General features: G+C 41.8%; 2 protein-coding genes across 4 annotated transcripts; both read right to left on the reverse strand.

The window, feature by feature from the left end:
• Window positions 1-419: 419 nt before the first annotated feature.
• LOC144512849 (uncharacterized) lies at window positions 420-13,214 on the reverse strand. 2 transcript variants are annotated; one of them, XM_078243801.1, is made up of 10 exons: window positions 12,864-13,214; window positions 11,171-11,316; window positions 9,258-9,339; window positions 8,937-9,075; window positions 8,489-8,691; window positions 8,180-8,316; window positions 7,931-8,072; window positions 7,529-7,810; window positions 2,011-7,393; window positions 420-1,781 (listed from the first exon to the last, which is right to left on the reverse strand). In XM_078243801.1, the coding sequence occupies exons 1-10, from the start codon at window positions 12,987-12,989 to the stop codon at window positions 1,771-1,773; spliced, it is 6,651 nt and encodes a 2,216-aa protein (XP_078099927.1). In that variant the 5' UTR covers window positions 12,990-13,214; the 3' UTR covers window positions 420-1,770. The 2 variants fall into 2 exon arrangements, with proteins under 2 accessions (XP_078099927.1, XP_078099928.1); XM_078243802.1 differs by lacking the exons at window positions 9,258-9,339; window positions 11,171-11,316; window positions 12,864-13,214 and having other exon boundaries at window positions 8,489-8,754; window positions 8,937-8,996.
• Window positions 13,215-13,902: 688 nt separating this feature from the next.
• On the reverse strand, window positions 13,903-25,862 carry LOC144512759 (cystathionine beta-synthase-like). 2 transcript variants are annotated; one of them, XM_078243666.1, is made up of 15 exons: window positions 25,731-25,862; window positions 22,272-22,572; window positions 21,544-21,650; window positions 21,201-21,335; window positions 20,989-21,068; window positions 19,787-19,991; window positions 19,442-19,533; window positions 18,103-18,228; window positions 17,918-18,002; window positions 17,724-17,829; window positions 17,060-17,137; window positions 16,835-16,969; window positions 16,616-16,724; window positions 15,975-16,059; window positions 13,903-14,791 (listed from the first exon to the last, which is right to left on the reverse strand). In XM_078243666.1, exons 2-15 carry the CDS (start codon window positions 22,562-22,564, stop codon window positions 14,658-14,660), a joined length of 1,770 nt encoding a protein of 589 aa, XP_078099792.1. In that variant the 5' UTR covers window positions 22,565-22,572; window positions 25,731-25,862; the 3' UTR covers window positions 13,903-14,657. The 2 variants fall into 2 exon arrangements, with proteins under 2 accessions (XP_078099792.1, XP_078099793.1); XM_078243667.1 differs by lacking the exon at window positions 25,731-25,862 and adding an exon at window positions 22,759-22,782.
• Between the last annotated feature and the right edge of the window lie 1,203 nt (window positions 25,863-27,065).

Below are 27,065 nucleotides of genomic sequence, written 5' to 3' on the forward strand. Positions count from 1 at the left end.
TGAGAGTCTGATTCCGAGGCTACAGCTGGTGGAGGTTCAGCTCCTTTTCAAATCAGAAACATGCAATTCAAATATATCAATATAAAGGCTTCAAACTTTGAACCTTTTATTGCTAGGTTAGTCACAATTGGCAATTCGGTTCCCTTTTTTTGTTTTAGCTTTTAAGTAGTTTCACCTGCTGGATTTCAAACTCTACTGTAACACAAGCCCAAGGTTGGCAAAAAGTGAGATCGTCTACCTAAGTCAACATTCTCTCTTCCTCTGCAGACCACTCTCCAATACTGCTGTGTCTTATCTGTTGCCAGTGCACTGAATAATTTTATTTTCTACTTTTGGAAATAAACTGCTCATTCCTCCTCTGATGAAAACACGCACTCCTCTGGTGTATCGGATGTCATTTTAAAGGCAAACTGAATAGATGCCATTCGAAAGAAGTTTTATTTTTTACTTCAAGAACAAAATATAAACCCAGCTCCGACATCCCCTTTTATAATAAGCCACTGAAACTCTTCATATATTTACAAAAAGATAAAAAAAAGAAAAATACTTAAATAAATATAACCTGCCGCTGATCATGAAAGACTCGATGAGGTCTCCTGGTAACACTTAGAAACTGTGGTTGTTTATGACTCTCTCTTTGAAGGAAAGAACATTCAACCTAAAAGAGAAATCACAATGTTTCTATGGTCTTGGACAGTTCAGTAGATAAAATCTGTGTTTTAAGTGAGAAAATATAAGCAAGGATGTCAGCTGCTCCACTGACAGCAAATAATTAACAGAATATGATTAGTGACAGAACCCAGCAAAATATCAGCGGGATACTGGCACATTTTGTGGTGGGTAGCAGGAAGTGAGTAACATCCAGTGATAAAACAGTGGAGCAGCTTTGTATGTAGAAATCCTTCTGTTGCAAAACAGAGCAAATAATATCTTATGATTTACAAGAGAGAGAAAGAAAGAAAAAAAAAAAAAAAAAATCTGTTAATCTAAATAGATTGGTGCACACTGCCCCCTACTGGTTACTCATGGTGAGGACAAGCACGTACATAATCAACCCCATAGGGATATAAGAAATACAATTAGTTTTTAAACAAGAGTTAGACATATTTTCCCAAAGAAGACTCTGATACAGCAATCTTGCAACTTTGCAAATGTAAGAAAATTATATGCAACCTCAGGATGTTAAAATAGCATGACTCGTAAAATGCTTCTTTCATTTCACAATCCCCGTCACGTTGAGAGTTTAAGCAGAAAGAAATTGATAAATCGTATGAGAACAGTGCAAAAAGCAAATAATGGCATTATATGGCTTACTGATGTGAAAAAATATGTATCCTAGTGATAGCAGGAGCAGCCTTGTCGTCTGGCTCGAGTGTTTTTTTTTTTCACAGCTTTCAAGAGTCCAGTCTTTAAGCCACAATTCTTAATCTCCATACCAGGTGAAGCAGCTGGAAACGGCACGGCGGTTCCAGAGCAGGCACTTCAGTACTAGCTGTTCTGCCAACGGTCTGACTGGGATTCAGTTCGGTTGTCTTTTGTCGAGCGGCTGTTTCATGTGTCCTGACCGCTCCTACAGGCACGTGCTGCAGTCAAAGTCAGGTATCCCTTTTCAGTTCTCAGGCTCCAGATGCCCGAGCCGTTGCCCACAGCAATGAACAAGTCATCCAGAGAGAACTGATCTGTCGAGTTAGGATTCCTCCGGTGGGCTCCACGCAGGTCAGTATATTACGCATCCAAAATGTCAATTCACTTAGACTTCATTAGACATGTTCAACTGTTGCCTGAAACAGAAAAAAAAAGAGAATAATGACACACCCTAACAAATTTAGCTTCCGTGCTTGCATTATTTATTGCCATATTGAACCCAATACAGGACAGTATCTCAGATTTTTGTATTGTCTTACACTCAGGGGCTGTCCTGTACTCGGGACCAATACGGTATTCTTAATATCCAAGCTTGCATGCTTAAGTTTTCAATTTGCTTAACTTTTAAATAATAAAAAGACTCACCCTCGTCATCAGAGTCAAATCCAAAGATGTTTGAGCACTTCTGCAGTTGGAGATGACTCTGCAGATCCTCGGCACTGTTGAAAGTAGCAAAACAGTTGGCGCATCGCTGTCTCTGCCGAGCCGCTGCAACGTAGGTCTGCTGAGGAGACGGGGGGCTTCTCGGAGACGACTGGAAAAACGACAGCGCCTTCCTTCGTTTTGGCATGGTAATGTACTTCTCATCCAAGTACGCTGTAGGCGGCAGGCGCATGAATGGCCTCTTACTATACTCTTCCAGAGCGCTCTTAAACACTGTAGATTCGACATCCTCCCTTGTTGCTTGTCCGTTCGTCACTACAGCGTAACCAGCCCTACCAATTGTAGATTGTGGCGTTTCCTCTAAAGTTTCTCCCTCCTCGCCTACAGCGCTCCCCGCTACCTCGGCTGTCCCCTCAGCGAGCGGTTGGATTTTAGTTTGGGACTTTGCGGGCGTCCTAGATGCCGATGAAGCACCCTGGCCTTTGCATTTCTTCCTGACAATCTTTGTGTCACCTTCTTTATGAACATTCTTGCGCTTCTTATTTGCCTTGCTGGGATCTGAGTTTTTCGCGACGTGAGGTTTCTCGGATTTGGCGGCAGGGGCGATAGAGCCAGAGCCGTCGTGTGTTGTATCCGTTGGTCCTTCTTTTGCTTTTCCTTCCACATCAGGCAAGCTTTCTTTTGCTGCTGCTTTAGCCTCAACCTGTTGCTCTGCTGATTTAGACTTGGCTTTCTTTTTCAAAGCAGAGGTTGTGCTTGCATCTTTGCACAGCCGCCTTTCCTTGAGCGTTTTCATGTCCCCTTTTTTATTGATACATTTGTTCGTCTTATTAGTCTTGCCCGAGTCTGAAGAAACACTATGACTACTCTTTTCTTTCTTTCCTTCTTTTTTCACATGTGATTTCTTGGATTTTTCTTCTTTTGTTACCTTCGGTGTTTTCTCCGAGGTGGTGCGTGGTGTCACACTTAAACTGTTAGCCGGGACAGCACACACAGATTTACCACAGCGGCTTTGTGTTGAGTCTGCGTTTTCTGTCTTTGCTTTTCCCTCCTCCTCAGCACAACTTTCTACTCCTGCCGATGCTTTGGCCTCAACTTGCTGGACATCAGATGTGGACTTGGCAGGCTTTTTCCAGACAGACTCTGGTTCTTTGAGAGAACATTTTTTCTTAACAATCTTTGCGGTGGCTTTGCTATTTGTAACCTTGTGCTTTTTTGACTTGCTGGAGTCTGAAGAAGCCGTCTGACTGCTGTTCTCTTTAGGAGCGGAGCGTTTTTTCACTTTATGCAGCTTCTTCATTTTGTCAGCTGTCAACTTGTGTGTGTTGTCTGCTGAGGTGGTGCTGATTGATTGATTTAAGCCGTTAGCGGTCACAATGGCTGTGGAGGTACGAGAAATGCCCTTTTGTTTGACAAATTTCTTCTTCATCTGCTTGATCGTTGATTTCTTAGACTTTGATTCACTGATTGACGTTTCCGTACTTTTGACTCCATCTTGGACCGGCTGGCTCTTTTCTTCTTCTTTTGACTCGTTGCTCACATTCAAGGTCTCTGCTGCTTTAGTGGGGCTCGCAAGCGGAGCCGTTTTTTCTATGACCGCTGGATTGTTTTGACCAGAAGTAGTGTTTTCATCGTGCACAGCTTCCTTTGACTTAGGAGGACGCCCTCTTCTCTTAGGACCTTTGGTGTTTACTTTGACCTGCTTTTTCTTCAACTTATGCCTTACTTTGATATTGTGTTTTAACGACGACGATGAGATGACTTTATGACTTTCGGTTGTATTTGTTACTTTATCTTTTCTTAACGTTTGCCTTAATCTCAGATTAGGGCCAGTGGGCTGTGTGGAGGTGTCCTTGTTAGAAAGATTCTTTAAGACGTGTGAATCCTTGGTCGCGTTTCTCTCTTTCAACAGAGGTGATCCGACAGTGGTGGGAGAAGGAGCCTGAACAGGTTTCCCAGTTGACGAGTTATGCAACGCTTCTCCTCTTAATTTATGAGCAGCCTTTACACTCATGGTCGTATTTACAGTAGTGGTAGCAGTTGCATCTTGTGGCCTGTGATCTGGTTGTTTCTTAGCACCCGGCGTGTTATCATGTTTGTCACCCGTTTGCTGATTTGTGTTCTTGTCTGGTTTAGTGGGTTGGGAAGCATAGTGTTCTCTTTCATGGAGGTTCAGTGCCCAGAGACAAATAAATAGTTGAGAACAGCCAGGGCGGCAGCACACTGCCTGCAGCGGACTGTGCCTCCTGGCGTGGCGTCTCATTTCCATTCCAGTTTTGAACCGGGCAGTACAACCCTGATGAAGGCAGGGATGCCGCGGAGTGAGTCTGTGTCTTTCAACGTGGTGCTGAAAATGATCGAAACTCCACATAACCCTCATGCAACTACTACATTTGCTGTTTCCCACACGGAACGCCAGTTCTAAAGGTTTGACTTCGCCGTAGTGATCTTCAAGAGCATGGTAGAGGAGTGCGACGCGGTTTTTCGACAGGTCTGTAATCCAAGCGCAACCCTCCACAGGACAGCAGACTCTCTCTTGTGGCTCCACATTTTTCTCCTCGACAACTTTCCCACTGTGTTTTGTGGCCGTCTTCAGGACCTGCACAGATTTGGTCTCCTTCATTTTATCTTCAGTGAAACAGCCCAACTTGTTGTCTACCTGTACTGATGTTGCAGAGGAATCCATCTCTATATCTTGTTTTTTTTGCAATCTGGGATTCTCAGCTTCATCATTTGATCTTACTTGAGAGAGCTCCTCATGTGCAAGTGGCTGCTTAGCTTCCGAGTTCACGGTGTCCTTTTTCGGTCTGCCGAGCCTTTTCTTCTTGCCGATATGCCCATTTACCTTGTGAACAGGAGATTTATTATTAAGGTGCTTTGACACGTTTTGTTTCTTTTCATGTGAAGATTGACGATCCACTGGCTTGTCATTGGATCTTAACTTTCTGGAGCCAGATGGTGTTGAATCTGGAAGGCTTATTAATTTAAGACCGTCAGTAGCAGACTGCCTTGTTCTCCCACTGCTACGGCACCCAGAAGACACGTTTGTGGTCTTAGCTTTGGCAGAGGTCTTAGGTGTGGCGATATCTTTGGTCTCAGAGACCCAGTTTTCTTGGGTATTACCAGCTGACTCTTTGCTCCTCTTTAGCTTCTCAATATGGTCAGAAAGGTGCATCATGGCCAGGAGGTCATCTTTGAACATCGTCCTACAGAACATGCACTCATCTTTACGATAATGGAACATAGCATGTGCCACAACCCGACTTCCCTTAAAGACCTTGTTACAGAATGTACAACAGTACTCCAACTTGGATTCCTCGGATTCTAGTAGTTTACTGTTCTCCGGTGTTTCTGGACCAATATCCTGAGTTCCCGCTTCCTTCCCTTGCACATCAGCAACTACAGAGCAGCTGGAGGCAGTGCGCAATCTGTGAGGAACTTGTGAGGAATTTCCAGCTGTAGATTTCCTTCCAGCTGTTGACTTACTTCCAGCTGTCTCTGGCGGTCGCTGAACTGTCGCTGAACTGTCCTCTGGAGCTGGCCGTTTGTGATTCTCCAGATCAACTGCCGCAGGTGCAAGTTCAGTAACCATTTCTGTTACTAAAGTCAGAGCAGATATGTTATTTATACTGTCCTGATCTGTAGGTGTATTAGTAGTGACCGCTGTTCCTCCGCCTGGGTCATTTTCACAAGGCATATATCCTTTTGAGCGTTTGGGGAAAACATCTGTGACATCCACCTCAGAAATGTTGAGCACTTCTGGGATGTCTGCTTTTTCTTGGGCTACAAGATTTCTGCCTGTTTCAGCCTGAGAAGAGAGTGACTTCAGATCTTGTTTTCTATCTCTAAGAACATCTTGAGACTGCGAGGATGTGGGCTCAAAAGATCCAATGTTTGAAATGTTGGCCATATTTGAGACTGGAGGGACGTTATCAGTAACTACCATCTGACTGTTGTCCGCAGCTGAAGTTGTGGTTTTTGAAGCGTCTTTAACGGTTTGATCTTTGGAGACCTTATCTAAACCTGGGGATTGAGTCACTTTAGCCGCTTTTGAGGCAATAGTGACTTTCATCTCAACAGCAGACTCTTCACAGAGTTTTTCTGCTGAAGCTTCAGTTGCTGCTAATGTCTTTGACGCGCTGGTAGCTTCCATCTCTGCAGCAGACTGTTTGGAGAGCTCTCCGCCTGAAAATGTCTTTCGTGAGACTGTTTTTTTAGTTTGAACTTGAAGGACTGTTTCTAAAGCTGGGGATTGTGTAACTTCAGCTGCCGGTGTCCGAGGGGCAATTCCACCTTTCATCTCAGCTGCAGGCTTTTTACAGAGCTTTCTGTGTGGATCTTTTGGAGGACTTCCTTGCACAGAGGAGCGTGTGATTGTTGATACCGAGCCTTGAATGTTCAGCCTATTACCTTTTCCTTTCTGCCGCCGAGCATAACAGTGCAACTGTTGTACAAACATAGCTGCATCCCGCGCTCTAAGAATCACCTCTTTGCGCTGCACAGTCTTCACGGGTTGTGATGCGGCAGGAACCTTCACCGTAGGTCTGTAAAGAAGCACTTGAGGTAAACCTCTCTGTCTGTTCAAAGTGTCCTCGGTAAACGTTCCCATCAGTTCATTGTCTGGTAGGGAGAGCTCAAGAATTACTTGTGGCGGGGTGGCTGGTTTTAGAGGGCCCAGCAAAAACCCTTTCTGGTGCCTGCGGTTGTTTTTCCTTGCCATTAAATGAGAGTTTACTGAAGGTTTGTGTTTTGTATTGTTCTTAAGCTCACCCGTTTCAGACCTCTTTACGACAGAGGATCCGTGGTGCTTTTGATGTTTCAACCCATGCTTTTTCATCTTCGGAAGAACATTATTCTCTCCAAGATTTCCCGAGTCCTCCAGAAGCCACTTGGGTTTTCTAATCCTCCGTTTCGGTGGGTTCTTCTCCGAGAGTCGTGTTGTGCGTTTAAGTTCCCCATGCCTGTCCTGTAGCCTGTCTAGCTGCCAAAATGAACGCCTCAAAGGTTCAGCTGATGATGATGACCCTCGGTTGCCTTTCTTCTTTACAGTGTGGTCAACATTAGGCCGCGTTTTGCCTGGACCCATCTTTAATCTCTTGGATGCAGTGTCAGTATCCTTTTTATGATGTCTGTCCTCTTTATGGTGCCGCTTTTTAGCTGCTGTCTCCTTACTTCCTTTCTGACATGCTGGAGTGCTTAATCGGGAAGCAGCTTCTTTGGTGCAGTAGCTCGGGATCCATTTGTCCTCCATGATTTCTTCTAGGGCCCCACTAACCACCTTCTCACTCATCAGCTTCAAACAGTTGGTCCGCAAAGCAATGAGGTTCCAAAACTCTGGGTCAAAATACAAGTCCTTCTTCAAGACCTGAGGAGAGACAGAAAAGAAATTGTGTTGGTATTCCATTATGGAATAATGACGGGCAACAATCATCGTCTGAACTGACTGAGAATCTTAAACTATGCCTTCTCTCCGTCATGATTTGTTAAAAAGGTGCTATACCTGCAGGGTTTCAAAGCGAACGTGATTTCTGATGGGGCTGTACTCCACGTGGTACTCCTGATCAGGATGCATGTAAAGAAGGTACACCATCTTGTAGGCCTCGACAGTGCGTTCGAGGAAGAAGACGAGAAGAGCACATGCCCGGCAAACCTCCAGGTCATTGGGTAGCAGGCCGGCTATCGTTTTGTAGATTAAGGACTTTGTGATGACGTCGCAGGGAAGGCAAGACCCCAGAGCATTGGCACAAAGCTCCACGCAGAACTGGATACCATCTTCACCCAGCTTGTAAGATACAAACAAAAGGTTAAACATCAATTCAACAAATATAGAAACCCTAACATCCTCACAAATCTACTATACGTATACAGTACAAATAAACTGCAGTTCAAATATCTGTCTTACCTCTTGCAGTATGGCTCTGATGAATGGGAAGATTGAGTTGACATTGGTCGCAGACAGCATCAGCTGATGACTCTCCCCAAGGAGAGCGTTCTTGGATGTATTCAACCGACTATGAAGTTTACTCCATATGAAGACAAGATCACTGCAATGAACAGAGTTAAAACTTGTTCTTAATGATAATTAAATGGGGAGGCCTTGGTAAGTAAACTGACCTCTCTTTACATTCGCATCACACTGAAGTTTACTTACCACAAATAGTACATGTCTCCCCTGCGAAGCTGCTGGGAGAGGAAGGCTCTACTGAGGGCGAGTAGCAACTCGTCCTTTTCCTCACACTCCAAACTGCAGATGATGTGAATCGCATCTTTACCATTTAATTCAGCCACCTGAAAATCAGGGGACAATGAAAGCATCAGTTTTTAGGACAAAGATAGTTCATAGATTTTGGTATAATTGTGCGGTAGCTAAGCAACAGTTACAACAGACTGAAGAGACAATTCTCAACCGTTTGACTGAACGACACGCCAGTCTTCTGCATAGCACAGTCACTCCACCCACCTCTTTATGTAGGCGGTCATGCTGTGAAGTTTTGAAAAGCCACGTGAGGTAGACCTGGAGGAAGAACAAGTGTTGTCCTGCTGTGGGATTCCGAGCACAACACCTAGCCAGGGCCATAGCCTCACTGACCCGCTCACAGGATAACAGGTAGTGCACCCGGAGCTCAAAGAACACCGGCATCTCGGAGCTGATGCACCCATCCACTGAGGAATAGCCAAGAGTTTACTTGATACTGCTTCAGAGATTAGCCGGTAAGAAAACAACCACTGAGAACAAAACCATTTTTAAGTATTTAAATAAACCTGTTAGTCAAACCTGTTGGTTTATGCCTCATCATGAAACAAAAAAATATATATATATTTTGCCAACTAATTTAGTGTAATCAGTAGTTCAGAGAGGTAATGACATTAGTGTTTATCATACTACAGATGTTAACCATGTGACCTACCTTCACTCTGAGGTAAATTGGACTCACTGAGGATTGCCTGTAGGGCTGGGACGGCCCAGGGCCCGCCGCCCCGAACCAAACGCTCCACCTGAAGTAAGTGGACATTCTGAAGCCTCCCAAGGGCCAACTGGTGACATTCCTGAAAGATGAGAAGTACAAAAAGGGACTTCTTGCTAGTGCTAGTATTTCAATTGCTATATTAAGAGCACCATCATCCTGTATTACAATAATCTTCATAACAGTAATCAACTGTTTTGAGAGGTGTAGCGCACAATTAACAACACTGTCCTGTTGACAAGATGAGCTACACTTCGTGCTCACCTGGAATGTAACGGTGAACTGTTTCAGTGGCTCCTGGTGGAAGTCCTTCTGGTCAAAGAACAGCAGCAACTCAAAAAGACTCCTGTGAGGAGATCAACATTGTTTGGCTTCTATCTACAAATCCACATGGAAACATTTGTTGTTTACCTACTTTATAACTTAAGTCTGCGTATTCACAGGAATTCAAGTATTTGTGTTGATGCAAAAATACTGACTGTGATAGAGAGGCAGAGGAATGCACTTAATTGGGAAGCTAAGGGGAAACCCCGGGGAAGACGGGATGACGGATTCATGGCTGGAGTAAGGTCAACCGCTGGCAGCATGCCAGGGTTTTTCTCTGGATCACAAAATGAGTTACTTGAGCCAAGGAACACAATCAACTTTCAATTCCATTAACGTTGCCACTAACCGTCCGCAAATATACAAGACTGCGTTGGAGGTGGTTGCCAAATATTTCCTGTTGCATATTTGAATATTCTTGTTGCGTTCTGTATGCAACTGGTCTGAAAGGTTCTCTCTCTGTGTGTGACAATGGCAAGTGAATACAAGTGATTTTTTTACCCTGATTATATCATAACATGTATGTGTATAGAGTTAATGCCCTGTTTAATCAATGTCTGTGTTTTTTCCAAAGGGGTTGTGATGTTTGATGTGATATGTGTGCTTTTCCAAGGGCATATTGTGCTGGGCCAGTTCCCTAAGGGGCAATAAAGGGTTTCATTCATTGACAGTTAAACGGATGTGAAACTTGGGACAGCGAAGCAAAACTAAAAATAAACAAAAAACAGTACAATATACTTACACTCTACATTCTTTCTTAACCCTTGTGTTGACTTCGGGTCAAATTGACCCGTTTTCAATTTTTGTTTTATATCAGAAAATATGAGACGTAGAAATAAGCGCTGAAAATGTGTAGAAGAAAAATGTAACAATTTAAAACGTTGGAAAAAGCAAAAACAAAAAACAACAAAGGATTAAGGGAATGTCAACGTGAGATGCTTTTGCATACATTTAAGTTTTTCACCAAGTTTGAATATCTTGTTTTTCAGGAACAATAATTCAAACGAGACATTTTAACAAATGTCCCTGTCATCACAGTCCTACTGCCAACTAATAATAATAATAATAATAATAATAACTGATGTTCTGGTTAAATAACTTCAGCTAGCACGACTGATGAGTAAGAACAGATTCCAGTGAAATAGAAGGTGCGTTGCAAAATCCACTTGACATTCATTAATGGTTAAAAACGTTATTGGGAACTACACTTAAGCGCTCACAGACATCACCGGACTGGCATCAAGGTGAACCAAAGGCTAGTGGCAGCTAAATGTGGCCGCTACCATTCACAGTTGCACAGAAACAGCCATAGTAAATGTGGTTTAGAAGAAGTAATATTACCTAAACAAACATCTAAACTTTGCTTGCATAGACGGTATTTCTGGCTTCGTTCTGGACATTACAAGTAATTAGATTAAGAGATGGTACGGAGGAGAAGTTGCCTTGGACAAAAAGCCTGTCATTGGTCTCGTAACTCGGTCATTAGCACATTGTGCTGCTATCACCTACAGCAAATTCAGCTAGTTATCCTAAGAGTATTCCCATCACACGTTACATGATCATGGCTGGTACTGCAAAGTATGTGACTAAAACCCACGGGCTTTCACCTGACTCCTACACTGAGTGGGAGTGACCACAACGACACGTATGCTGTTGAACTACTTGGAATACAATTGAGACTCCTCACGTACAGTAAGAGATAATCTCGTCGGAAACCGTTTTAAATCACAGCACTTAAGTGGCATTGCTTTCTTTTGATTTATTTGTCATTGCTGTTCTAAAAACGGCAAGTCAAATCTGTGGCAATCAGGGTTAGGGTTAAAAAGTCTTTAGGGAGGGGTCTATATACTTACAAAGCCAGACTACTGAGCGTGTGGAGCACATGATCACAGTTTGATGGAAAGAAGGTGCAGGCTCGAGCGAAATAGCAGAGAGATATCTCAAGGATCCTGAGCTGAGGCAGCGGCATTTGCCAGCGAGAGGCATACTCCTCCACCAGCTGCACGGAGAAAAGACAAAACAAAGAAAATATTACAAGGACATATGACGGTTTGGACCATTTAACTTGTTTAAGTCTGTGGCGATATTAGATGTTTTAACTGCAGCGGTAGGTACACTGGTGATGCAACAGGCACAAGGCTAAGCCTAGTAGCATTTTTTTTTGCATTTTCAGCCTTTCAGATATTAAGATGTCCTTCTTTTCTCTGTTTTATAACATGGTCAACGTATTATCTTGAATTTGGAATTTGGTCAGACAAAACAAGACATTTTAAAACATTGGAGTCCTATCAATATCTGTGTTTGGTAGATAGGACATTAAAAACCGACAGCTCGTCTAACTACTTATTAACTAGCCTTACAGTAACTAACACATGGAATTAATCAGCATGGCTGAGCCACATCTTTTATTATATTGCTCAAATCAAAATACTGACTGGAACAGTTAGGCCTGTCTGCAGCTTTCCTCTTTAACACACATTTACTACAGTGTGCAACCAAAACGGGACATTTAGTGCTCCTTTACACAATACTTGCTGTCAAGTCCCTAAAATACAATGTGCTTATATTGCCCTCTAATGGTGGAGATCACTCTTGTGCACCACTGGAATCCTGTGAACGTTAACTGTCAACAATGTTGTTCTCAGGCCTTTGTCCCATTAGTACAACTACTTCACTACTATTAAACTGCAGGGAAGTTATGAAGCCTCTGTGGCAAAACGCCGATAAAACGCATTGTTCATTAATCCACCTTCAGGAGTGTCCAAACTGTGTTTTCACACAGAGCAAAACCTTACATGTAAAGTTTAAAGGCAATGCCAATAGCTTAGTAGCAAAAATTATTGTCTTGGTTATATTTACCAACTGGTTTTATTCCTCTAACGTTATAGTATTATGAAAACCTCAGGGTATGGAGGACATCTTGTGATACAAGGAATGATGTGATGCATTACAACAAAGGTACACTTTCAGCTACATGTCCTTTTGCTGCAGTTTAATTAACGTTAAACTATATTCGAAATTGGACTTTATAGCTAAGTGAATGCTTAATAATGCATGCTACTAATTGCATAACAACCTTAAGTGATAGGTTATCTAAATTCATTACTAGTGAAATGATTATCAAGCGCGTTGCAAACTTGCAAAAATGTGTCCACTCGGTAGTTTGGTAAACATGCAGCGTACTAACTAAGCTAACTTGCAGACATATTTTGGGCAGGCTGGCTCAAACAATTAGCCCAGTTAGCTTGCTAGCTGTACAGTAAACAATCATGTCAAAATATGACTGGTTTACTGACTCGGACGCTTCAATAAAGTCACCTGAATCTGAGACTGGGTTATCAGACATAACGTTAATGTTTGAAAGGCGTTACGGCATTTGTTTTTAAAGAGACTACGACTCGTTAGCTAGTTAGCTAGCTAGATGCTAACGAGCCTACCTGCTAATGCTAGCCGTGTATCGGCCAGTTCTGGGGGAGGGGATTCGGCTAACATAACGTTATAAGCTAGCTAGTATCTTCGACAATCACATCAGGTACGGCTCCTTACCTTGCAAAAGTCGGAGCAGAACAGTTTACTATTGGCTCGCAATTCATCACTTGAGTAGCGGGTCAACAAACTCTCTAATTGTTTTTCGAGCCCCTCTAACTCGTACACACTGCCCTCCTCCGCCATACTGCCTGTCTAGCCTTGCTCGTAGCATCGCCACGGTCAACCACTTGCATTGACAGCGCTGATTGGATACTGCAAACGTTAAGGGGCTCGGTTATTAATCCAGCATGCACCGGAGAAGAGTTTAGCGGAGTCAGAGCTCCACAATTAAATCAGATTGCATTCCAATAAAGTACCGCCGCCACGGTACAAAGAGTAGAATATTACATGCGCCATAAACCACATGGCAGACACAAACACAGCACGTTAATGACTTGTTATTATTTGCGTTCACGTCCCATTTTATAAACTTGGGAAATTGTTTGACGAAGCTATTCGGTTTGTCATTCTACTGTTAAAAACCTTGCAATACATACATATGAAAGACTTTTACTCGTGTTTTAATCATATTTATACATTATTTACATACACATATATGGAATTATCAAATATATTTACATAATTAATAGAAACACTATGTAAACGTGTACATCGTGCAGATATCTATATTATATAGTTTCATTAGGATAACAACAAAAAACTAACAAAAGATATATATTCCTTAGATTTGACCTAGTTTAAAACATCCTAAGCAAGGCTAAAGCCAAGTTTTATGTCGAGATGTTTTTAAATGTAAAACTGTATGTGGCCGGGTTGGTTCACTGGGTACAGCAGGCGCACATATACTGAGAGGTTTAGGCCTCGACGCAAAGGTCCAGAGTTCGAATCCGACCTCTAACGATTTCCTGCATGTCTTCCCTTTCTCACCTAGCTGTCCTATCAAAATATAAACTGTAACGTTTAAATTACATTTCAAGCTATATCCCTATATATTTTTGCATTTATTCATTTTGTATTCCCAACATACTTCAACATAAAATTGTACTCTGGGCACTTTTAATGCAAATATACAAAAATAAATGCACTCTAGACCTAATTGACTGTATGCAAGCAGTCACAGACTTCCTTTAAACTTTATTTAATCATACACAATCATTAAGGAAAAATTATGCAATACAAAACATTTCTCTCAGACACAGCGAAGATTAAAAAGTCAAGACAACTTTACAGTTCGATCCCAAGCGCTGTATTGAAAAAGGAAAGGGGGAAAAAAACACTAACAGATTTTATTTCAAGAAATTTGATTATACTCTGCATGTATGTTTTTTTTTAAATTATTATTAAAAGGAAGCACATAATAAGCAGCACTGGAAAGATAATGTGCTTATATACAGCAGTTCTCTACTTGTCTAATCTTGATAAATGAGATGAATGTGGCTGTAATACTTTACTATGTCTTCAACAATCTTGTACTTTTCAGACAAAAAAACAAAAAAAAACAGCAACACAGAGGCCTCTATTCAAGACTGACACAAAATTAAAAGCTTTCTACAAGTTACAAACTTCCAAAAGATTTGCTTTGAGAACTACAAGCAAATATAATAAGAAATAATCAACTGCTTCAAATTATATGTAACCCTATCACAAGTTGACACCAGCCTGACATATTTGGCTTATTATACCTTAAGACTCAAGGTCAAAAAATAAAAAAAATTAATTAAAGAGCAAACCTTAAATCAAAAACTTCACAAGATATATATATATTTTTGTTGCCATTTTCTACTCGTCTACCCAACTTGTCATTGTGTTTGTTGCGTTAGTATAAGAAATGTACAAGCTTTTTAGTTCAGTTTAGTTCATCTCGTCGGTGGACTCCGACATGGATCGCTCTCTCCTTTCCCGGCCCGTGACAAAGTTGAGCAGGTCAACAGCCGTCACCACCCCAAAAACCATCTGCTTCAGACTAGGGGAGCCGTCCGTCAAGTCTGGTGAAAGAACAGAATGGAAGAGAGAGGTTAAGATGATGAGAAGGACAGATAATGACTACCTTGCTTGATGAGTTGTCACCCTACATTTCCAAAAAGCTTTATGCTGCTTTTATAAAAAAAAGTGGAGCCACAAATTCAAACGGTCAGTCTGTGTCCAGCTTTGATCTGACACTCCTCCCCCCTGGCACACCACAACAGGGGTTATTAGAATACAACTGCTAAAGAGAGGAGGAAATGCTTATCAATCCTGCAGAGTGAGAATGAATACAGTAAACTCTGTGTGGTGAAGTCAGGTTGTACTGCATGTTCAGATCCAGAGAATACGTTTGCTGACTTCCTATTTAACGCCTACAATCAAAGAAAAACAAACGCAACACCCTATTATCAAAGTCTCATATCTTTTATGGAACGATCTGGAGATATGTTTCTCTCTTTTGACTCATGTACACATGACCTTGAATGGGTGTATGACACTAGACAAAACTCACAACAATTCAGCAGTGTGCCATTTTGTTGTCAAATTCTCACCTCAACCAGACTACTTCGAAAGGGCCTGGTTGTCCAAAACCCTTGGGATGCTGGCTCTGCAGCTGGACTTTGACACTCATGTATCAGAGAGGAATGATCAGTGACAAGTCAACCCAAGTCGACCCACTGAAAGACCAACATTATCATAAAAATGTAGGTGTGGGGCGCCCGGATAGCTCATTTGGTAGAACAGGCGCCCGTATAGAGAGGTTTACTCCTCGACGCAGTGGGCCACGGTTCAACTCCGACCTGCGGCCCTTTGCTGCATGTCATTTCCCCTCTCTCTTCCCTTTCATGTCTTCAGCTGTCCTGTCAAAATAAAGGCCTAAAATGCCCACAAAAAAAAGTCTTTAAAAAAAAATATGTAGGCGTGGAAGGGTCCTGGGTGCACATTTGAGCTGCAGCGGTCAATACTGTTACCTTGAGAAAGACTTTGGGCCTCATTCACCAATATCTTCCTACGTTTTTTCTTAAATTTGTTCTTAAGAAAGCATTGCTGTCTGCCACGGTGTGTTTTTCCATACTACCACCGGGAGGAGCCAAAGTTACATTTAGTTTATCAGATTTTGTTGCACTTGTGCAAAGATGCACTAGGAGCTCAGGCAAATGAGAGCATATGGATGAAGGAAGTGTGTGAAAACGTTGTACTTACATTGGATCTGTTCATGCACTACCAGGGCAAAGTGGTCAGTCTCGAGAATGCGAGATAACTTTCCCAAGTTATCAGTCAGACGGATCTAAGAATGGCAAAAAAGACAATGACTTAAGAATAATGAATAAAACGAGCAATATTTGTATGAAAATGAAAGCAACCAATGCACAAGTGACAGGGCAATGTATCAGATGAGTAAGAAATGTGTCAAGACGCCAACAATGTTATTCTGGTACTTTGACTAATGGGAAAATTCCACAAAGTCTTAAAACAGTTCCCTGTCACTGTCTAATTTTTAATTACAGTTGTCTGGCTGAATTTAACTATAACCATCTGGTTTTACAATCCGTTTTGGACCAAATCCAATCAAAAACACCCAACTGGACTCTGTCTTGTTTTTGCACTCAACTTGCCAAAATCCGTTTAGTCGAGCAGGTTTAAATCCTTTTCACTTGGAGACCCTTCCTGAACTGGTTTGTCTCATTGGCTGCTGCTGCCAGCCAATCAGAATTAAGAATTTAGTCTTCAATTACAGCCTATTAAGTTATTAAGAAAACATCCCGATGGCATCACTTTCACACATTTCCTTGAATACAAGAGCCACAAAGAGATAGATAGAGATGTTTAAGTTAGCAGCTGACCTGTTTGAACTGCTTGTAGAGCACTTTGCTGACCGGGTCCGACAGCTTGATCTTCCCTGCCAGAATACAGGCCAACATGTTCCCTAAAGTCACCATGCCCAAGATTAACCTGTACAGACACACAAGTGACGTTGCAATCAAACACAAGGTACCAAAAAGGGTCCAGGCATGCAGTATTTCAGCGTGACAGATAGCTAGTTTCTCTTTCAGGACACTCACCCAGCCTCGTCCACCACAGGCGCCTGGTCGAAGCCCTTTTCTTTGAGGATTTTGATGGTCCTCTGACAGGTGACGGTAGGCAGGACGGTGAGGGGGGCGGACAGGTTCAAGCCCTGCAGCCTTAGGTTCCACCACCTGACAAAATGAGGAAATGGGAGGCTCTTACACAACCATACATGGAGGAGATTTGCATAAGAGCAGAATCCACCCTATAATTGCACATACCATGGCTTTTTCACCATAAGGTCCTCCTCACTCAGGAAGCCCTTCTGGACCATCCACTTGTCACTCAGGAACTTGGACCTTGAGGGGAAAAAAAAGAAAAATCAAGATTTGCGTTTACACGATACAGATCTGAAGGCCCAGCTAATCTCAAGTGGCCTCCATTGAGTATTTCTGTCTGTATTCTGGGGCCATTTGAGCAGCAATGACCCTGATCATCAAACAACACACTGTTGCACAATTTCTTTCTTTTCTGAGAAGCTGTGTGTGATTAATCCATCCATCTTTCCACCGTGACATATTATGCTGATCAAATTACCTTGATTGTCCACATGGGGATGCTGGAAGTGGCTTAACGTGGCTTAATGTTTTACACTAACAAACAATAAACTATCCCCAGACATTTGTTCTTTATAAGAAGAAAAAGCTCTAGACCATGGAAGCTAAGCGTTTTTCAGCTTAGTGATTTTTCCAACACATTGACATCAATTGGAAAAGGAATGTAAATGTAAAAAGAATATAATAAGCTGAAATAGTACATCAAGACCAGTTTTGAGTTTGTTTAGGTCTTTCTGTCCCCTAGTTGTCCAAAGAAACTAGTTGGTGCTGCAGTTTTTGACAGTATAGAAATGGACTGTGTGGTTACTGGACAGGTGGGGAATCTCACATGTAGTTGCGGATGGAGTCCGGCAGGATGACCACACAGCGTTGACCCTCCTTCAGCTCTTTGGCGACATGTACTGCCGCTGCCATGGCCGTCCCGGAGCTGCCTCCTGTTACAGAAAAGAGCAAAATGTGAGCCGCCTTCATAACCTCACCCGGACGTCTGGCGTTTGTATTAGCGGGAACCTGAGCACTTACCGCACAGCAGGCCCTCCTCTCGTATCAGCATGCGAGACATGTTGAAGGACTCCTCATCGTCTGACTTGTACCAGCTATCAATTACCTGAAGTAAAAAAATAAAGACGTATTACTACATTAAGTGGTTGTGAGTCAGGTACACATGAGGGAAAAAAAAAAAAAAAAAACAGGCCCCTGGAACTCACTGTTCTGTCGAGCACGGTGGGGATGAAGTCGTACCCGATGCCCTCCACCTCGTACTGGGTCTTATCCGTCTTGTTAAGCTCCTCGGGCTCAGCCAGGATAGAGCCTTCTGGGTCAACACCAACAATCTGCACACAACACACCATTCATAAACAACGTGTAGCTCAGCGCACTATTCCTTGAGCCATGCATCATAGCTTCACTACTTGGAAAGATAATCAGAAATATGATCTCAAGCCCCACCCTGGTATTGTATTGAGCAAAAAGTTGTTGCCCCATTATCGCCCTTTCAATGCCTGTCTGTTAAACTGTATGGTGAGGCAAAAACACATCCGATAATTTCTCGTGTACACGTGTTTGGACCAAAGTGGCCCGGGTGTTTGAACTGGATCCATATCTAAATGCGAAATCCAAAGTTATGTATTGGTAGATCTCCCCTTTTTTTGGAGGGATTGGTTAGAAAAGGGAATTGTCACACTGGGGGATCTGTATCTCGGTGGCATGTTGAAATCCTTTGAGGATGTGGTACAGCAATTTGGAATCCCTAGGTCTCAATCTTTTAGATATTTGCAACTTTGCCATCTGTTGGCTGGATTTTTGCGCCTCATTCAGTGCAAGATTATGCATCACTTCTATTGGACTCCCTCCAGATTGTTTGGAATCGGTCTGAAAGACACACCAAATTGTTGGAAATGTAAGACAGAGGACGGCCAATTACTTCATGTCCTATGGTCCTTTGACAAGGTCCAGGAATTTTGGACCGGGATACATGATAACCTACAGAAATGTCTGATTGCAGGGAGCCAGGTTCCATTCAGCCCAAGACTATTCGTTCTGGGAGATGGGTCAAACCATAGCGGGACAGATAAGCACGTAACAAGCTGGGTCAAGACTAGTTTAACGATAGCCAGCGGATGGAAGAACGAAGGGGTGCCGTCAATCCGGAAGTGGGCTTGTGTGATGGCTAGGGTGGCGGCGTTTGAAATTATTTCATATAAACGGTTTGCCAGATTGGATATTTATACTAGAAAATGGGGAAAGTACCTAAGCTTTCTCGAGGATTCCTAAGAAGCTTTGTGCTGGGGAGAGACGTGTATGGTGGGCTTATGCTGTTGTCATCTACACATATGTTTATTTGGTCTATTTTGTTGAATGGTCTTGAATATTGTAGCTACTGTGTCACCTTTTCTAGATTTCTTTTCTGGGTGTGTGGTGATAACGAAGGGGGTGTTCATGTTGCGAGTTGTATGTTTTGTATGTTGTTATGTTGTTAAATTGTTACCTCACAAAAAAAGAAATATAATCTCAGAAAACAATGACTTCTGGACAGAGGCAACTTACCTTGATGTTGGGGCATCGTTCTTTAAGTTTGCGGGCGATGCCTGTGATTGTCCCCCCTGTGCCTGCTCCTGCCACCAGCATGTCCAGTTTACCTGATGAGTTCAGAGAAAGTTCATGTTTCCTCCACTGATAAAAATGTACTAGGACAGAGGCAACAAAACCCAAACTGTAAAATTGGTATTCTTGAGGTAAATATACAAGGTTGTTTATACCTTGTATTTTTATTTATTTCTTTACTTACTTTTATTTACAATAGCATCAAGTCCCATCAGAAATCTAACATCTGAGGATTTTCTTTTTTCATTTCATGCTTATGACAGGGCTGTGGGTAAAAGAGCTTTGTACCGTCACACTGCTCCAGGATCTCCTCAGCTGTGGTGTCGTAGTGAGCCAGAGGATTGCTCGGGTTGCGGTACTGGTCCAGGATGTGAGAGTTGGGGATCTCGTTTTTAAGGCGCCAGGCTACGCCCACATGAGACTCTGGCGAATCGAAGCGAGCGCTGGTGGGCGTGCGGACGATCTCGGCTCCAAGAGCTCTCAAAACATCCACCTGTATAGGAAAAAAAATGAAAAAGAAGAAGATAAATCTGACCAAATGTCTACTAATACTGTATTATATACATTTTAGAGAAAATGGCATTGTGACCAAAAGAGACTTTGGATGATGTGTATATTTTGCTCTACGTGTGAGTTGTGTCATGTAATGATTATCTGCCAAAACAAGATCCAGTACTGATAGGTTATGAGTACCACAGTAGCATGATGTGCACTTATGTATAGTAACACCACATTTTAAAATTAAGCTAATTCAGTTAAGATAAGAACGGTTTAAAGAGAAAATATCCGTTTTTTTATGGTTTGCTATAGAATTTTGTGGAAAAACTGACATGTTTCACTATGAATCTTTCAGCAGGACATAAAGGTTTTAAAGGATCTTAGCAGCTTTGTCACTCCATTAAACAAAAGAACACAATGTCACAAAGACTCAAGTGACTTTTATACCTTTTTTACCACTCAAATACCAGCCTTTCCCATAATTTGCTAACTATTAATTATCTTATTATAGCCAACAGTAATCAATACAAATGTGCTGATCCAGGGCATCTCAAGTCTGCATTTAGCAGAAGTAGTAAGGACTTGGTTTACTACAAAAGAATGCAGAAGTGGGACAGAGTGACGGTTTCAATTAGGGCTGCTCGATTATGGAAAGAATCATAATCACAATTATTTTGGTCAATATTGAAATCAAGATTATTTTTACACAATTACTCATTGACTTTTGGAAAGACGTAATTATTGAAATAAAACAACAACAACAACAACAACAGTGAAAACACCTTGAACTGTGAAAGTTCCCTCCAATACGTTTGAGCTTTTTTCCCCTCTCCATTTAGAAAATAAGTGTTGACTTGCAAAACGGAATGTAAAAAATTATCGTTTTTCTCGATTACTCTATTTTTGGGATTGTTAGGAGCAGCAATCATAATCACGATTTTAAAAAAAATCGATTAATTGCACAGCCCTAGTTTCAATAGAACAGAACTCACCTTCTCCATGCTCATTTTCTCAGGCATGACGATGATGCAGCGGTAGCCTTTCACAGCTGCAGCCAGGGCCAACCCAATACCTACACACACACACACACACACACACACACACACACACACGCACACGCACACGCACACACACTTTACAACATTGCATACCACTCGTACCTTTAAATACCTCTCCCCCCATAGCAACACATGCAGTTAATTACCAGTGTTTCCGGAGGTGGGCTCTATAATAGTGTCTCCCGGCTTGAGGAGCCCGGCTCTCTCAGCGTCCTCCACCATCCGCAGGCTGATCCTGTCCTTGACACTCCCGCCAGCATTGAAGAACTCACACTTGCCCACTACACAACGGAAAGATGTGTTCCATTAAAAGCCATTTCTGATAAGACAGGAGCCTGAACCGCCTTCATTTGTTACATTCATTATCTCAAAATAACACGTCTCACCACACCACTCGCGTGTTTACATGGTGTCAATGAGTGATCGACAGTCACGCGTTCTGGCTGATCTGAGATTTGTGTGTCTCGGCTCGAGTGCTGGGTGACTCACACAATTCACATTTGAGTCCAAACATTTTGGGGATCTTGTTGATGCGAACCAAGGGAGTGTCGCCAATCCTGTGCAGGATGTTTGGGAGAAGGGTTGGAGCGACCTTTCTGGGGAGGAGAAAAGTGGGAGAAAACAATGTTTCAGCGAAGAGAAATACAATCAGTGACACAGAGAGTTGCGTGGATCTGATAGTATTGATTAGCTTTGCATTAGGGCTGGGCGATAGGGAGAAAATCAAATATCATGATATTTTTGACCAAATACCTCGATACCGATACCGCAACGATATTGTAGTGTTGACTATTGGTGCCTTCACAAAATATTTACAGAATGAGATTTGTGATAAATAATCATTAGTAATGTGGATATAATGTCTAAGTGGGTAAAGGCAAATAATAGAACAGCTACAACAGTCCGGTAAGTTCAGAAAAGTACATCACTTTACTGTAATGCAGCTTTTAAAACCAGGAAAAGACAACACTTATTCCATATTACGATATCCAAAATCTAAGACGACATCTAGTCTCATATCACAATATCGACATAATATCAATATATTGCCCAGCTCTACTTTGCATCAACTCATTTGGCAATGGCTTGAATGTAACAGACGTTCATTAATATTAAAAAGTTACGCACTAAAGCTTTAAGTGTCCTTAGGTCACTTAACTGCATATTCCAATTGTTTCACGGGCAAGAGTGGTGGAAATTCTGAACGTCACACCAACCTTGGAACTTGTGTGTGAGGGGAGTCGTCTTTCGAGGCTCCCAGGCTCCATGTGCAGCGGCTGGGAAGGTCGGGCCGGATCCATTTCCTCTCCGCAGCAACGTTCTGTGTGTTAATCTGAATGGTTCCGTTTGCGTCTTCGGTGCCCACCGCTGGCAGCTTGTCAACCCCGTTCAGTGGTAGCGAACCCTCCCGGAGTTTGCCTTCCCCGTTGGTGTGGCTGAGCAGCTTGGCAGCGTGAGGGCACACGGGGCCCTTGGCGGTGGTCTCCTTGGTTGAAGGAACTGACGGCATGGCTCACCCTGGACAAAAACAGAGGAAACAGCTTGATGTTATAATCTGCTTTGCTTGTTGCGCAAGTCTTAAAATCTGTGACTCCGTCTCTAGCCAGCTCAAAGTGTACATTCAATGTATATTTCTCCCTACGTTGATAGGTCACCACATGTAAGCAGCAGCGAGTGGAAAACAAACACCATACCACTCCTTACTTCCATTATCGCTGAGTCACACCAGCACGGATAAATAAAGCTTCATCATGCTTAAACAGGAACTTTGGCAGCCTCCTCCCCACCCTTTCCTTTCCCTACAATGTGACAGTTATGCAAAGATTCACTGCTTTATACTGTTTCCTGTCGTTTTGAGCAATCTAATGAGTCAATGAGTTATGAGTTAATTCTGCTTTCATCAGGGTTATGTGAGAAAAAACCTGAATTGCGATTAGGGGAAGGGCCTGAGGTCGAGTGTCTGGTAGCGCTAATATTGCATCATTCATTCACTGTAGCAAAAAAGAACAATGATCCAAGCCTTCCGTGAGTGCACCCCCCCTCCTCCTCCACGCAGTTGCTAGTAGCCAAGGAGGACACGGCGGATTAAAAAGAACATGATGGACTCTTCAGAAGAGGTAATTATCTTCACTTGAGTTTCTGCGTGGGAAAGTCACCGGACGACACAATCTTCTGTACACAGTCATGCTGAGAAATACAGAGAGAGCTGTGTGGAGCCGATAGTCCTAATTAGCTTTGTAGAAACTCATTCGGCAATGGCTTGAATGGAACGGCCAGTCATTAATATCAAAACGTTACGCATTAAAGCTTTAATGACCACGTTTAATTCGCTAATGAAGATGGTTGTTAGTTACAGCCCTACAGATGACAATATAATGTATGAGACTACTTTACAACATATTAAAGTGAAAAACACAAAGTATCACATGTCTCCCAATCCTTAAGCCCCTATACATCCGACACAAATGTTTTCTCAGCTCGTCCGTGCATGCATTAGGTTTTTCCAACACTGTCCGGCAGAAATGGCTGCAGATGAACCTTCACTAATGAACAGTGCACACACACTGAGGCCAGCTGTTAAACCCCCTCTTTGGCTGCACCAACAGGTCAAACGACGTTCAAACATTGAAACAACAACATCTTCTTAGGCAAACAGCTGTGCATGGGAGCGCAAACCCTTTCCCTTGCTTAACTTTCATTACATATGGATTTTTAGTGGTAACCGCCCTTATTACCATCTATCCACAAAATGAAAAATATACAGAACCCAATCTTAGGTGTTAGCTGTCCTTTCCTCCCCACATGTTACATCAATACTTGATATCAGATCTCTGCAGCCACTAGAAGCTCCACTGCTTATTAAGGTTCCACAACTGCCGTGGTGAATGTCTAAAAGGGGTAGATGGTGTCTGGTGGCATTGCCGGGTTTAACGGGGGCAATGTGATCCTCCGTGAGAGCACACGTGGCACTGAGCCCAGGGCTGCTTTGGCAGAAAAGACTTGCAAGAGGATTTAACAAAGAGAAACTTATATTTTTTTTCAATAAGCCACTTAAGGCAAGAATCAAATCCTCAAATACCTACCAGGCTGAAGAAATACTGTGCACGAATCACCTGATCTGGCAACATCAATCCCAATCTAATGAAAATCCCTGTAATATTCTTACCTTATCAGACTTCTTTATCTGCTTAAATCGTGGGATTTCTAATCTCCTTTGGTATGTTCGGTGCTCTCATTATGATTACTAATCATGGATCATGAGTAACTGTGCAGCAGCCCTTTATGATTTAGGCTATTTAAAAATGGCGCAAGTGTTAGAAAATGCACGTCTGAATTCTGCTCTGCCTGCAACAGCTGGTCAACAGCACAAGAAGAGCAGACTATAGATAAGCACTCACCCATAACAAATGCTAGGCCAAATGTGAACAGCAGGAATGCTGGCAGTAGAAAAAACAATGTAAAACAGCAGTACACCTTAAAACCCACCACCAAATGGTCAGGAGCAAACATGCAAGTAAACCTAATCGGTTACTGTGATTAAATGTGGAGCTGTCAGAAAAATGAGTGACCGCTGATGAAGATACCTCAAGCTGAAGTCGATTAGTTGATCAAAAGAAAAATTAATCGTCATCTATTTTGAAAATGTTTGGTCTTACAATATAGTAAATGTGTGCGTATTCTTTATTTTTTTAATGGAGTAAAGAGAAAAAAAAACATTTGGCAGATTAGTCGAAAATAGTAAATAATAAATGATTTTTAGTGACATTATTTTAGAACATAATGGTAATGTAGAGTTGTTCATTCCCTGGTTCCAGTTGCTCAAATGTTAGTCTGCTTTTTTTCTTGATCTGCTTTTCTTAAATTGTTTTTTACAACAGACTACTGCCACAGGAGTGTCAAGAGCCACTCTGCTATGCCATAGATGTCAGTGGTCGGTATAGAAAGTTGATTATGGTAGCTGCTATCATCAGCACCGTGTGTCAGTAGTCAACAATGCTATTTGCACCCAGTTTTGTTGCCTAAACCTAGCCAAACTGATCATTAAAAATAATAAGTGTAACAAGTGTACAACTTAAAAAAAAAAAGTCTATTGCTGGGTTTATTTTTTAATTTTTTTTTAATTTTTTTTTTTACAGTAAACTATATTTTATATATCGCAGACAAATTAGGAATTAGAATGTGTCACTGTTCTCCTCGCTGGCTGTGTCTAACCGCTTAACGTTAACCGATGAATAAGGGGCTTTCCACGGTGCTAGTCGCAGACCTGTACTATACAGCTGTACTACCCATAACATCCGGTAGAAATGTAACAGGAAAACTATAAATAAAAAGGCAGCCAATTAAAAAAAAATAATAATTTGAGAGAATAAAAGAAGCCAACATTTACACCATTCAGCACTAACTGAATACATGGTCAAAATGTAAACGTAACCGTAAGAATTCTTGGAGAATTACATTAAATGAGATGTAACGTTATATCTAGTTTAGTGTAAGCAGCAAATAATCGGAAACCTAAACTACATCAAATTAAGTGACCAATGATGCAACAAAAAATGTGAATTGCGCAGTACCGACGTTGCATCAGAACAGGCTCAGTCACAAAACAATTACCACGTGTTTTAATGTATCCATTTTATATCAACCTATATATTCCGTACTAGTTCATTCTCACTCACCTTATGATTTAAATGTGCACAAAAACCTGAAAAAGAAAAGAAAAAAATTCACAGACCGGCGCCCGACATATACCCGAAACCACGACAACGATGCGGAGTGAGCAACTTCCGACAAAGGCTGCGGGTTTTCGTGACGAAACACGTGGACCAAACCGGGACGTGGTGCAAGTTTCAGGGTTATCTCCGATTGGCTGCTGCGAGGGCGTCTTGCTCTGCTCTACCAATCAGAGCAGAGATTTCTCAATAAGGGTTTGGGAAAACGTTGAGTTGAAGCCATCAGTGCCATAAGTTTACCTTTTATTGACCAAATACACACTGCACGTACGTGTACACGACTCAGCGTCTCATGCTGGGGGCTGGACTCCCAAAACATTAATTATATGTATATAAATAGAATATAAATGTTACTTTTCATACGATTTTTGGCAAAGGTTGTCGGTTGGGTTTGTATGTTGATTTTGGTTTGAATGGCTCTTGTTGCCCAATACTTTTTGTTTCTATTTTATATTCCAGAGTAAGTGATTATATTCTCATGGAACAATTTATTGATATTGTCCCCCATACTTTTAAGTGCAATTTCTAAACCTAAGACATCGGCATTTTTGTTCTTGTTTAATCCAGTAAGCATGTATTTGTTTTACTGATTCATCTTAAGCAAACAGTAGTGCCACCTAAAAAGAGAGAACTGGTAGTGGGGGGGAGGGCACAGACAACTGGCTGATCAAGCTTTAGTTAATATTGCATCATTCACAGTGCTATTAAAAAAAAAATCCAAATGAGTAAGCATGATATTTTAGCAGTGTTTTAGACGTATAAATTAAGATACATTTGCAGCAATAATGCATCATTGTAAATTTTCCCTGTACCAGTTTAAATATTATACTAAGTTGGGGTAGCAATAAGGAGAAATGTGACAGGAATGAAAAAAAGTTGGATTATTGAATATCTGAAAACTAACTCCCACTATTTCTAGCAGCAAATGGCCATCATCAGTATAATAAAGTAGCATACATTTCAACAACAGGATCAGACAAATAGATATTCATCCTGACAGATGTAAAGTTTGGCATTAGTCAGCATCGGATATCAACCTACTTTGCACTCAAACAAATAATGAGATGCTCTTAAATCTTCAATATTTTGAGACCTATCTTGGCTAAACTTATATTAGTTGTGCAACTTCTTGCTCTTGCAGCTTCTAGGGCCTCACCAAAGTAACCACTTTTTTTTTTTTTATCATGTCACACACATTCAGTCTACTAATAATCAGACCTTTCCTTGTATAAAAAAAGGTCTCTACGTAAGATATAAGTTGATGTTCATATAAGCAAGTGG

This window comes from Sander vitreus, chromosome 24 (assembly GCF_031162955.1).
Source record: "Sander vitreus isolate 19-12246 chromosome 24, sanVit1, whole genome shotgun sequence".
NCBI lineage: Eukaryota > Metazoa > Chordata > Actinopteri > Perciformes > Percidae > Sander > Sander vitreus.